Below are 13624 nucleotides of genomic sequence, written 5' to 3' on the forward strand. Positions count from 1 at the left end.
CCTTCCAGACTTCATGGGGAAAAGAAACTTGGAAAGGACAAACACAACCCTCGTTTCAGCAAAATATATAAGATTTAGGTTTTTAGATAGTTTTATATTCTTAAATCTGAGTGCCTTAAGTTTCTTCTGAAATGATTTGCTCAATTAGGCCATTTTGTCTTTTTGTAAAAAAAGGAGGAGGAAGACCCATGAAACTGTAACTGCACATCTTTCTCTTTTTTATTCCTAGGATTGGAAGTAAGAATCAAACCACCTACATGTAAACTCTTCAGAGGTCATAAATATCTGTCAAGACTTTTCAGGAAGAAATTGTGTCAAACTAATCTTTTTTTCTTTATATGACATAGTAAAAAGTGTTGCTTCTTCAGCATAAATGGTATATGCAGTTTTCATTATCTTAAAAAATATTTTTGACACTGATATATCAACTCTTCAGAATAGCATGAAAAAGAAAATCAGATTCAACCTTGGAAAGGGTAATCATCTACATCTCTACATCCACATGCAGCTCTTGTTGCTAAATCCTAACTCATGCTTGAACTATGTGGAATTACAATCATTTTATGCTGTTTGGAAACATGAATCTGTCTTTAGCATTTTCAGATATGTAAAAGCTTCCTGCAAAGCAGAGATGATGTATGGTCCCCACTTCCCCTGAGAATAGGACAATGTAATAATTGCTGAATAATTTTGAGGGTGTTTTGTTCTTATCTCTGCAAAACAAAAGTCCTCATCTACTTCAGGCACTATTAACAGATCTGTGAGTTGTTTTACTGAGGCTGGCTGCAGCCTTGACTGCATCTCCACCACAGGAAGGAAGACATGGAGATTAAACTGAATATAAGACAAAGTCACAAGACAGATATAAGCAGAGTAGAACAAACTCATTTGGGCCAGAGATACATTACACACAATGACTATTGATCAGCCAATGTGTCTGACAGAGCACAGATGTGGTGACACTGCTGTGTCATTCCTGGGATTTTACCATATCTCTGTGTTCTTCCTCAAGATCGTATTTTCAACAGGTCTGAAGGGGTCAGATTCATGATTTTCAATAACTATATTAACAAAAAGCTAAATTGATGACTGAAAAAAAATGAAAATGGTTTCTATCATTTACAGTCTAATTCTTGAAACTTGCCACCTAAACATGTAAGAAGACCTAGTCACTTTATTCCTTTATTTTAATGCTGCAGATTATTCATGCAGAGAATTTAAAAACCTTAGTGTCTTCATCCAAAAGAACCAACTAATGTGACCCAAGTAATATTGGCAAAGAAAAAAAAAATTAAATAGTTATTTATGGGGTGTTTTTAGTAGTTCTGAATAAAAACATTCCATATTTTTATACCCTTATTGTATCAAATAGTTAATTTCTTAAATTCTGTACAAGAAAGAGTCCATGGTTTTAAATGAACTGTTGGATACAAGAGTAGCTTAACTCATGTTTGCCAACACATGTGTATGCATTTTCTCGTAGAGATATAACTTTGCAGCCTTGGAGTTTCTCCCTTTCCCCCAGAGCTGGAGCCATCTCAGGTCCTGGTGCTTTTGCAGGGAGGCACCGCTCCCGGTGACTCCTGACTCAGTGAGAACCAGGAGCCCAGGAGCTGACCTGGGCAAGGAAAGCAGGAGTCATGGAGAGCACAGGGTATTCTGTGGGTCACAGGATGTGATTTAGTTGTGATAAACTGAGTTTAAAGAACCTAGAACAATCAGGGGATACCAACTTTCGTGTGGTTTTAAATTTTGTGCGGATTTTAAATGTGTTTTTGGAAGCTTTATATGTTGTTTTCATGCCTCTGGCTTGTCTTTGTTGTGTAATAATAAAGCAATAAACTCAACAGGTTGCCTGTGTCTAGTGCAACTTGCATAGTGATTGATGGCACTGGGACTCTGGTCTTCTGTTCATTCCTAAGGCCTGGAATGATAATTTTGAATCTTTATGTCATATCTTATGCCTCAATTAATTTGAGCCTGTCAGAATTTCATTCTCTGGGTGCAACTTATCATTGCTCACGTACTGTCAGAATAATGCACATACATAAGCATGCTTTCAATGTTAAAGTGATTCTTCTGGAGTTTGGATGATAAACTTCATTAGTCAGCAGTGGAAAGTGAATGTGACATGACCAACACAGTGTCAAATACTGATGCTGGTTGTAAAGGAGACTGACTCAATTCATTGCAGACATTAACAGTGACAGCAGTAAAAACTGCTGAATGTCAGTTTGATCAAGACTCTTTTTACCTCTTTGGTCAAAGCATTAATTCTGCAAAAATCATTAACTTTGATTAATAATTTTTAAGTCTTTTCAGCTGCAATATATCTCACCCAGTAATGTGGACAATTGCAAAAAACATAAGACACCCAATACTAAGTCTAGACTAGCCCATTTTAACAGTTAATCAATAGATTATGTCTCTCATATGTTTCTTGGCAAATAGTAAGGGTCTTCATTTAAATTTAGCCATTTAAGCTCTTCTCTATCTGTAGGCTGAATTAATCATTCTAATTTGTGGAGGTGATCCCCTAAAATGTGTATCTAAAAGAGCTATGTTCTCTTACACTTCAAAATTTATTTTTTTCTTCTTATTTTATATCAACAGAGCAGAGACAAATAGCTCAAAAAAAAAAAAAAAAAAAGACATTTAGGCATATAATTTACTAAAGCTGGATGAGATAAATCCTATCTCCCAAATCATACTATATTGTCCTGAGAGAACTTGATCCGGATAAAGGGCTGAGAGTGCTCCATCCTAAAAGGGCCAAAAGCTGCATACAGAAGAACTGAGAAGGATTCCTGGTGGCTTCTGCCCTGAGGACAGGTGACACAAATGAGAAAGAATAAACATATTGGGCTGACAATTATGGTCACTTTGTCCATATACAACTGTCTCAGGGAAATCTGATGAACATGAAGCAAGGCATATGGAAGGTATTAATGAAAAATTCCTAAAGCTCAACACTTGCACAAATTATTCCAACAGACACTGAAAAGCTGCCTGAAAATTCAGACCAAAAGCACAAAGATCTCTGTAACCACAGATATCACTTAACTGGTCTGATGAAGATGGGTTTCTTTTCTTCAGAATCATCTTAAATCTGTTACTATTTCAACCTTGTGGTCCTATGTGTTAGAGAGATACTTGAGTTGACAGGCTTGGATATGCAGTTAATAAGCCATTAAATTGCTGAGCATTTATAAAAAATGAATCAACGTTTCAGATGTCCCAGGAGACTTATAATTAATAAAAGCCTCATCCTGGAAGTGAAGTATTTAAAATAGAACACACTTTCTAAAAGAATTGGCAATAACAAATGTCCTACCTTTGCAGATTCTTTATAAAAACTAAAATGCTCACTCTACTAGGAGTTTACAAATAAATAAATAAATAAAAATATTCTGTTTTTCCTGATTGTTTAAAGACACAAACTGCAAATGCACTGACATTTTAGAGGTGACTAAGCCTCTGTCAGCTCACAGAGAAAATGACTGCGGTAACAGGGTCTGTGGGAGCCACACTGCCCAACAAAGGCAACACAGCATGTATGTACAGAGCTGCTTTGCTACAATCCCCAAAGTCCTCAATCAGTGTAACTGAACAACAAAACACTGCTTATAAAACCATGAGAGCCAACACAGGCACTGCTTGTTCTGCTGGCCACACCAATAGGATTTACTTTGGTGGGGAGAGGAGGGGGAAGAGGGGATGGGCTGTCTTACACCCATGCTAGTGTATTTCATTTTGATACACAGCACATGCCAGCGCCTGCTTCTTGTGTGCTGCCTAGTCATTGTTCACACAGAATTTGCCTGGGAGAAGCATATTATAGGCACAGAATTCCAGGAAAAATGCAGGTAAATATTGCCTCTTGATCCACTTGGAGCTGAAACAAATTGTCCTGGAAATTGCTCCTCAGCAATGGTCTCTTATGTGGCACATTTCGAATAACTACAAAGAATGATCTTTCTAACGATTTCTACAATACACATCTGAGACCAAATCCTGCCTTTGCCTCTTTCACTGTGGAAGTATCCTGGCAACAGCGGCAGTGCTGCTGTTAGGATCTCTGGGCTCCATCCCTTCCTGCTTAGCTGTGCAGGAAGGGCACTAAGCGCCAGAGCAATGCCAACAGATGCAATCTTGTGTGGAAGGGATGAGCAAGGCTTGTGCAGCATGTGGTGGCAGTGGCAAGCGAGCAATACTGCAGCCCTTTGGAGAGCCAAGGCAAAGAACCAGACCCACTCTCACCCCTCTGCTCCTGGTCAGCCCTGCTATGGGGATGGATTCTGCAAAGGAATTTTCCCTTATATGTAATGTTAGGCAACAGCTAAAGTAAAGCATGTGGCAAAACCATCCTGGATGGTAAGATATCAAATTCAGTATACTTTGTAATGAAGCAGGAATTGAAAGAGTATATATAAACTTCGCAATATGAAAACCTTTCTACAGAGCATAGAGGATTAGGTAATAGATTTTTTTTGTTTCACAGTAACCTATACATTTAGAGAACTTGCAAAATTTCATTTTATCTTCTCATCTGTATGATTTTCACTAGACTTCTACTTCAACAATCTGAGTTTCTAAGTTTACAAAAAAGGATTCACAGCAGTATTTCTCCAAGATATAAAAATCTGAATTCTTTAAATTTCTACATAAATAACAACAAAATAATTTCTTAAATTCTATTTCAGGATAAGAATTATTAAGTTCTGTAAAATCGTCTTACTGAGAGGTAGAGAGGGAAATTTATTACCTCCTTCAGAATAGGCTGGGGTGCTTTCACCCAAGATACCAGAACCCCATTTTTTCTTCTGAAGCACTGTGATCCAAGAAGTAAAACAACAATTTTCTTTTAGGACTTGACATCTGAAACCCTTATCAGCTTTACGCAGGCTCTGAAACATTCCTGAAAAGTGTCCTCCAGTGGGCAGTGTCCTTATTGCCAAGTATGTTTTAAAGGCACTGCCACACCTTTGTTAATATGGTGACTTTAGTCTTCCATTATATTGCTAAGTTTTCATGACAATTTACAAAATTTTATTTCATAAAGTGCTGAATAATCTTGTGAATGTCACCATTTGAGAATAAGAAGACTCAAAACACAGAGACTATTTGTCTGAACAAATTACAGTTCTCTAGACTCCCTCTATAGTCAATGGAGAGGAACAGGCACTTGTGAATGATTTCCTAACACAGAAATGTAAACCAGGTTACAATCCATGCTCAGAAAGAAGGTTTTTTCCTCTTTGGTCTATGAAGAGGGTTCAAGGAGACTAATTCAGAGACAGAAATCTTTACAGTAGCTGAGGCAAGTGAGATGACTCCCCAAAACAGAGTTAAGTAATTATTTTAGGCTTCAGAGAAATCCTAATATTCAGTATTCCTGCCTTTCCCCCTTGCAAGAACATCCTTACCTGAACATGCATATTCTCACTGCAGAAGGAGGTAAGTGAGGACTCTGAATAACAGAAACTCACTGCAAAGTAAGAAGGAAGAACAGACCTGGTGTTACTGTCACGTCATTTCCATTGACCACAGGTCTTTCTTCCTCTTCTTCCTCTGGTGGTTCAATGCCTGTCTTCTCCATATTGCTCACAGACTTATTCCTTTTACGTTTGCCTTCAGCCCCGGGAGTGGCTCCTGGGAGGATCTGGTCTGTCACATTTAACAGCAACGGAGCCGGTTCTGCTGGAGGCTTTGGAGTGCCGTAATAGTTGTCTGGAAAGAAAAGAAAAGGAATAACACCTAAGATTGCAGAAATACACAGGCTGCTGCTTCTTCTTTTGTCTCAGATTAATGGATATGTGAGGTAGGATCTGGCTCATCAGCTAAAGTAAAGAATAGTTCAAAATGTTTTCTGCAAAATGGAATGTTTACCTCTCCTGAAATGGTAAATAATTTTCTTTGTGGTAGCACAAGTTATCCAATCATGCTCACAAACATGTATCTTATTACAATTTCTGAAACTATAACATGTTAAGTTTACATTTCCTTCATCCAAATACCTGACCAACTAGTTGCATACCAGAGCTGTTCTCTTATTTCAAATCATTAGTTAGGACAAATTAGTTTTGCAACATTTATGCCACAAAACGAGTTTCTTAAGGATCAAAATTATTATGAGAATATTGACTATTTATCATGTTATGTAATTTGTAATTTTCACTCCTTCAAATTATCTCACCTGATTAGAAAGTAAATATTCATCCAATGATTCAGAGATTTGCAGTTTTCAGGAACACTTTCACTATCTTATTTTTCCATATTTGTAAAATTTTTGCTGTTCATGACTTCAAAATTTGTCATAGTTAATGCTAATATATTTTCAAAAAACCTTTGAAAATAAGATTGAAACCTTATGCTTTAGGGCTTAGCATTATCTCAAAGTACTAAGGAATTCTGAGAAGACCTAAGGTGGCTGACAGATTACCCTCTATTTGTGTCTTCTGAAATTTCTGGCAACTTCCTCTGAGTAATCTACATTCTTTCAGAAGGATTATAAATTAGATGGACCACGGTCCCATTCTTATCTATCAATATCTGTATGTTTGCATTTTTAGCACATCTGATCTCAAAATTAGTGTCTTGCTGACACGACAAATTTTTCATTAAAAATATGGTTAAAAAGAGATCGGTAACACAATTAATAATATTTTTAAAAGCATGTGCTTCCTAGAAATAAACATAAATAGTATGGCAATATTATAGCAGTATTATTGTAACCACACACATAGGCATGACAAAAATAAATGCATATGTTATACATGCACAGTAAACCATCATAAAATACATTTTGCAGGCAGAGTAAAAATTATTACAGGCACTTGTATTTCTGTGTGTTTCCAAGAGGTACAATATTCAGCCACATGACCACTTCAAAACAGGTAAGTAACTGGACAGCCTTGCAACTACTGAATACTCTGAATTTTTCACAGCAGTTTAGAAAAGCAATATTAATAACAGATGTTTCTGTAATTTTAATACACAGTAAAAATATACTGTTTATGACACTCATAGTCACTCTGAACTTAGGGATGTCTGACCGAAATTTTGACCCATTGCAGATTTTCTTAGGATTTTGAGAGATGGCAGCAGGTTTAACCAAGAGCCCCAGCCAGCAGGGCAATGAGATGTGGCTCTGTAGGGGTGACTGTGGGAGCTGTGCCTCCAAAAAACGTAAAGACCAGATCTGTTTGCAGTCAAAATTTCTATGCTCTGACAGTACAGAGTTTTGAGAGTATCTGAAAACCAACAGTGCTCAGTTGGAAGTCTACTTTTGTATTGCTCTAAGGTCGTGTTACCTTTATTGGTGAGATTGTGTGCCTTTAATATCACATACTTTGAAAATAGGATTCCTCAATTTAAAAAGCTCCCTGGCCTAAGCCATTTTACCAGTTTCAATCAGTGCCTCAGAGGCCTTAAGCTTGACAAAACTTGCCAAATATGCACTGATTTCCACTATCAGATTTCCACTGATTCCATAAATATCAGAAGATATATCCCAGGGATATTGTACTAGTGTGACACAAATTGTGAAACTAAAATGCAGTACCTTGGCTTTTTTTCCTTTGTTCTTAGTTCTCTCATTGTCATACGAAATTGAGTGCAGTGATAATTAGCAGTAATGCTAATATCCTGAATAGCAGATTAGGTGTTTTAACTGAAGGACACTCTCATGTAATTTTAAAATATTAGACACTTTTTCACTTTGATTGACTGTATGCATTAGTGAGAGACAGAAATAAAATTCACACACACAAAAAAAATCTATGAATCTCACATATATAAAAATGTAAGAAAAAATTGCACATATAAGATTAGGGGCCAAAGTGGATTTAACACATTCAATTTCAAATGGAAAATAATGTATAATTTCCACTTCTGTCCTACAACATAAAACTTTATATGCTTTATGATCCAGTAATTATTGATTTAAAAGTGAGTTTTAAATTATTATTGCTAGCTACTTATTGATCTGTACCTTTAATTCAAAAATATGCAAAAACAATGCAAACAAAAATAAGAAACTATACAGATACTGATACAATCAGTGTGTAATTTAAAAATTAGCTAAACTCCAATGGAAAAAATATACAGAGTGAGAGATCCAGCCATTTCAATGAAGGAGTAATGTTCCATTACAGAAAAATTAAATCAATGTAAACTGTATCTTTTATCAGGAAGAGATTCTCAATGTCTTGAAATTCCTTACTTATTACTTGGGAGACTAGAGATGATGGGAGACTCTTATGTCAAATGTCATATCTAGGCATAATGTAGAGATTAAATATTTAAAAACCATGACTTTTGTTGCCATTAAATTTTGAAAATCTCTGATCACTTTTTTATCTTCCCTAAGCAAGGGGAATGGTTCAATAGGTTACTGTTGAAGCACTAATCATAAGGTATTGAAATTCATTTTCCTGTAGGTAAAAAAAGGGAACATTAAATAAACAATTCCAACTGTAGTCAATTAAAAAAAAAAAAAAAAGAAAAAAAAAGAAAAAAAAAGAGAAAGAAGAAAGTGTATTAGTAGAAAATATAAATCCCATGCTCATTGGCAGTCAGAAAACCAGCAGTTAGGAGGTTTTTTAAAAAAATTAATGGAGCACAAAACAGACAACAACACCTTTATAGCACTATACAAAACAACATACTACCCTTTCTTTTTGTATACTGCCTGCTGTTCTGGTACTTGCCTCTCAAAAATTACATGGGGGAATTAAAGAAGGGCAATTAACGCTTAGAACTGCTTAAATTTATTTTGAGTTTTCAGCTTGGAAATGGGACAACTTAAGGGGAATATGGCAGACATATATAAAAACAGGACAACCCTGGGAAAGTGCCTAGAAAATCGATGAATGGATGCTTAGCTTCCCACTACTTGAGAATAAGAGGATGCCCAATGAAATTAACAGGTTTAAGACAAGGAAAGGAAGTGTTGTTTTTTTTTTTTCTACATAGCAAGAGAATAGTGGCATTCACTGTCAGATGCTGCCAGTATCGTAAATGCAGTCAAAAAGCAATTATACAAAGTCATAGAAGAAAAAAGACCATGAAAGCCTATTAAATCTAAAGGTACAAATTCTGAATCAAGAGTTCCATACAATCAGATTGGTAGAGTGCAGAATGTAACTCTGCATGCTTTCCCTGTTATTGTGTTTTATGCCTTAATATCTTACAGGTCTCTTCCAATCTTCGTGATTCTGTGATCTACCAAGGGGCAGGAGGTGCGAAATTTTCCCTCCATTTGACTAAGTGCAGCTGCTCTATTACTCAGGTTCCTCCTTGCTGTACTCAAAAAAATCTCTGTGTACTTACCTGCCACCCCTGCACAGTCAAGAGGTCAGTTTAAGCCTAAGTGAAGTTCTTTGTGCTGGGCCTGAATCAAAGCCTCTGTGCAGACAGGCAGTGCAGAAAAAGCACCTCTGCTGAATCCATCTGGCTGCTGCTCCTGATTGCTCCAGTGCTTCCAGCTGCTTCTGAGTGCAGCTGAACACTGAAGATGGTCTGGCCTAACCTATGTGACTTGGCTGCCAAAGTGGCTCAGAAGCCATGGCATAGTGACAATTACCAAGTGTCCCTTGCCAGCCCTGAACTGCATGAACCCTGGTCAGCACCCTGATTCTAAAAGGAAGAGTCAGACAAATTAATGGATAGGCTTGCTCTGATGACAGAAACCAGATCAGGAAGTCAGAAAGTCAGAAGTAGAAAAATGAAGAAATAAGGAGGAGGAAACAGCTTTTTTTTTTTTTTTACTTAAATTTATTTCACCTATGTCAGGATGTAGTAAGACTTTTATTTTATCGATTAAGTGTTTGATGAGGAAGCAATATCCTAACTTGCTTCCTGAGAAAAGGTAAGCCTTTGAGGAAGAAAAAAAGAGCACTTGGGTGGTAGTAAAGAAGCAGAAAAATCCTCATGTTAAAATGATAAGAAGTCTCAGATATACTGAGAGTGCCTATACTGGTGTGCTCAGCACCCAGTGACCCCAGTTACTGGGCACAGTTAGAAATGTGTCTCCCTGTCATGCTCTACTTTCTGCTCCATTGCAGGAACTGACCTACATGCATTTTCCTCCGCCTGGCCTCACCAGTCCCTCTCCCTTTCTGTGAGGAAAGATCCAAATGAAGCATAAATTGGACATCTCCTCTTGCCATCCTTCTGGGCAGAGAAGGGAGAGGAAGGGCTTTGTGCCAGGTCTGCACTCCAGGCTGCAGAGGAGGTGGTGCTCCTTTTTTCTCTTGGGCCAGGCCAGCCTCAGCCATCAGGTTGTGAAGAAAGGGGACCACTGCTGAGACCACCCTTTCCTCCTGAAGCTCCACTGATCTCAGGTAAGAAATTAAAAACTCTAGTTTAAAACTGTTATGAAAAGTTAAAACAGTGATGAGGAATTAGAAAATTATAGTAAAAATGAACAACCAGACAGAAAACAAGAGGTGTGCCAGAGCTAGAAGCTTTTAGGATGAATACTTCCAGCTATGGTATGAGTCACATTCTCAGACCAGAGCAGAGATACATTCCTTTTCACACTTATTTTTAGAGCGAGATGAAACAATACCCAGCTACAAATACACACCTGCCTTTGCTTATTCAGCACCCCCATTTAGATTGATCTGTCTTTTTTGTTTATACAACTTTGAATTGCTGAAGTATCAGTCAAAATTGTGTGAGTCAGCCACAACTCTAGAAAATGAAAGACAAATCTTATTTTTCAGTTATGAGAACAACTGAAAATGTTATGATGAATGTTAAACCTCTACATACTTGCTTTTGTGATCACTGACTACTGATAATAAACTAAGGAGAAGTACTCTGAAGTCGAATTGTTGCCTAGATTTGAGTTACATTTGATATTTTAACAGTTCACAAACAAATACATATGGAAATTTAATAGATTACAATGGTTTTAGGTAGAGTTTTAGGTAGGCAGAAATTAGCTTAATTTTCTATAAAATAATAATGTGAACAAATACGAATATTTTATAATTTGACTAAAAGAAGATGGCTAAATTTATTTTTTTACTAGAAAACAACTGCATACAGCAAGAAGCATCTGTCCATGATTTATGTCTGTTTATAATCAGCATCCAGATGAAGATTGGTGACAACTGGTGTCCCTCAGGGTCCATACTGGGAAAAATAGTGTTTAATATTTTCCTCAGTGAAGACCAGTGGGTCTGTGTGTACTCTCAGCATGTTTGCAGATGACACCAAGCTGAGTGGTTTGGTTGGTACATCTGAAGAACAGGATGCCATCCAAAGGGACCTGGACAAGATCCAGAACTGGGACCATGGGAATCTCACAAGATTTAACAAGACCAGCTGCAAGGTGCTGCACCAGGGGTGGGACAACCCCAGTGTCAGCACAGGCTGGGGATGAGCAAATCAAAAGCAGCCCTGCCAAGAAGGACTTGGAGGTGCTGGAGGGACAAAATCTAGCCAGGACCTGGCAATGAGCACTAACAGCCCAGAAAACCAGCTAGGTTGCATCCAAAGCAGGGTGGTCAGCAGGGCAAGGGAGGTGATTCTATTCTCTGCTCTCCTGAGACAAGACCTGCAGTGCTGCTTCCACCTCTGAGATTCTTGGCACAAAAAAGACATGGACCCATTTGAGCAAGTCCAGAGAAGAGACACCAAAATGATGCACCATTCCTGTGAGGACATGCTGAGAGTTGGGTTTATTCAGCCTGGAAAAGAGAATACTCCAAGGAAACCTTGTTTTGGCCAGTCAGTACCTAAAAGAGGCTTAAAAGGATGACTTTTCAGGAAACCTGTTGTAGTAGGACAAAGGATAATGGTTTTAAAGTAAAAGAGTGTAGATTCAGACTTGATAATAAAGAAAATATTTTCTTGTTTTAAGGATGTAGAAACACTGGAAGTTTTCCAGAGAGGTAATAAATGTCAACTTGGACAAGGCTGTGAGGAACCTGATGTAGCTGGAGATGTCCCTGCTCATTGAAGGAAGTTGGACTAAGGGAGTTGGACCATTAAAGGTTTTTCCAACTCAAACTATTCTGTGATTCTATGAAAATCAATGATCTTTTCATAACAAGATACTTATTTTTAAACTTAACCTGCTTTGGAGTCTGCAAATGAACTGTTATGGTCTATATTCAGTCTACCTGGCTCTAAGTGTTTAACTGATGGAGTGCTCAGCTGGAATTAAGTAAAGCAATCATCTTCCAGGAATTGCCTAAAAAGAACCTCCTTCTATAATGAACCCCCAGCCTGCAAACCCTGGGATATCAAGCTGATGTCTGCTGCTGTCCACACTCTGTGCATTCTTGGCAGTAAGTTTAAGTGAAGCTTTCTGTTAACCTCCAGAAGCCAGCAAGAAAACAAGCTCAAGGTTTTGGTATCGTTTAGGGCAGACCCAACACACTGGCAGTGTAACTAGCAGGGTAAGACCATATGAGGTTGATAGTCTTTCAAATATTGTGTGATGTTTTCCTGGACAACATATCCCAGGAATGTATGCTGCAGACATCTTCTTTAGAGAATTTAGTATTAAAACCATGGAATTGTTAAGACTGGAAAAGACCTCTAAGATCATCAATATAATTGTTAACACAGCACTGCCATGTTCACCTCTTACTGGGTCCCTAAGTGCCACACCTACAAGTTAATTAAACATTTTCAGAGATGGTGATTCAAACACTTTCCTGAGGCACCATTTGTGTGCAATGGATGTCAAAGACAGGAAGGAATTCTTAAATGCATTTTTATGGTCTTCCAAGAACCAAGGATGTGGTATCACTGTGCTTACACTTCACTGTGCACACAAATCACTTTGCCAAAGAACTATGTCCAAACAATTGCCATCTTCTTGTGAAATCTATTCTAACAGTTCTGATCATCTGTATATGTAATTTAGTTCATTTTCTGTATACCTGTTTTGCTTTGCAGTAAAAACAAACAAGTATAGAATATTCTAAAACAGAAAAATCCACTTCTCTGCATTCTTACAACCATCCTATAAAATTCCTAAAGAGGAAAAGAGACATAGACTTTGTTAAAATATAATTAGTGATGTATTTTAACAAAATCAAAGACAATTACCACCTCCTTAAGGAAGTCTAGCAAACTTCTTTTCACCCACTCACCCTGAGTAATTTATTTTGACGGGTGACTATACTATAATTAGGGCTTTTTTTTAATCACTGCTGTAAGGTTGGGTGAGTAGATTTTGTTCTTGGGTTCATACATTTTCATGACGGTTTTGCAAAGCTGCTTGATAGATTGAAGTTGCAAAACTCTTACTGTGACTCCAAAGAAAGTGGGATTAAAAAAATGAAGCCTTCTGAAGTGGTTAGAATTTAGATTTACATTGGTATTATTTTTGCTCATGGACTTGTGTCATTAAAATGGCAAAGAAATAGGAAAGGTTGCAGTTCAGATCTCCCAGAATTTAGAGGAAAAAAAAAAGCTACTAAATATAGACTCACAATTATATTTTTAAACAGCATCTTTTAACTCCTACTGTGTTCTCTGAAATATTCACAAGAAATGTTATACTGTTACTATGATCTTTGTGGCTACTTCTAGTTTCTTTTAGACAGAAGATTGAAGGTCCCAGAAATATCTTTGCTCATCTTTTACTAAGCCTTTG

The 13624-nt window shown here is 37.3% G+C and overlaps 1 protein-coding gene across 24 annotated transcripts in view; it reads right to left on the reverse strand.

Annotated features, from left to right (window-relative positions):
* MAGI2 (membrane associated guanylate kinase, WW and PDZ domain containing 2) overlaps positions 1 to 13624 on the reverse strand; it is a 696944-nt gene that overhangs the window by 234460 nt on the left and 448860 nt on the right. For 23 of the 24 annotated variants that reach the window (XM_077783658.2, XM_077783653.2, XM_077783651.2 and 20 more), the window contains one exon: positions 5515 to 5730. In XM_077783658.2, coding sequence (XP_077639784.2) covers positions 5515 to 5730 — 216 coding nt within the window. Of the gene's footprint in view, positions 1 to 5426; positions 5731 to 13624 lie in introns of those variants that run through there. The other variant, XM_085569315.1, reaches the window with a different exon arrangement.

The sequence above is a fragment of the Lonchura striata genome, chromosome 1A (genome assembly GCF_050655825.1).
Source record: "Lonchura striata isolate lonStrDom1 chromosome 1A, ASM5065582v1, whole genome shotgun sequence".
NCBI classification, from domain to species: domain Eukaryota; kingdom Metazoa; phylum Chordata; class Aves; order Passeriformes; family Estrildidae; genus Lonchura; species Lonchura striata.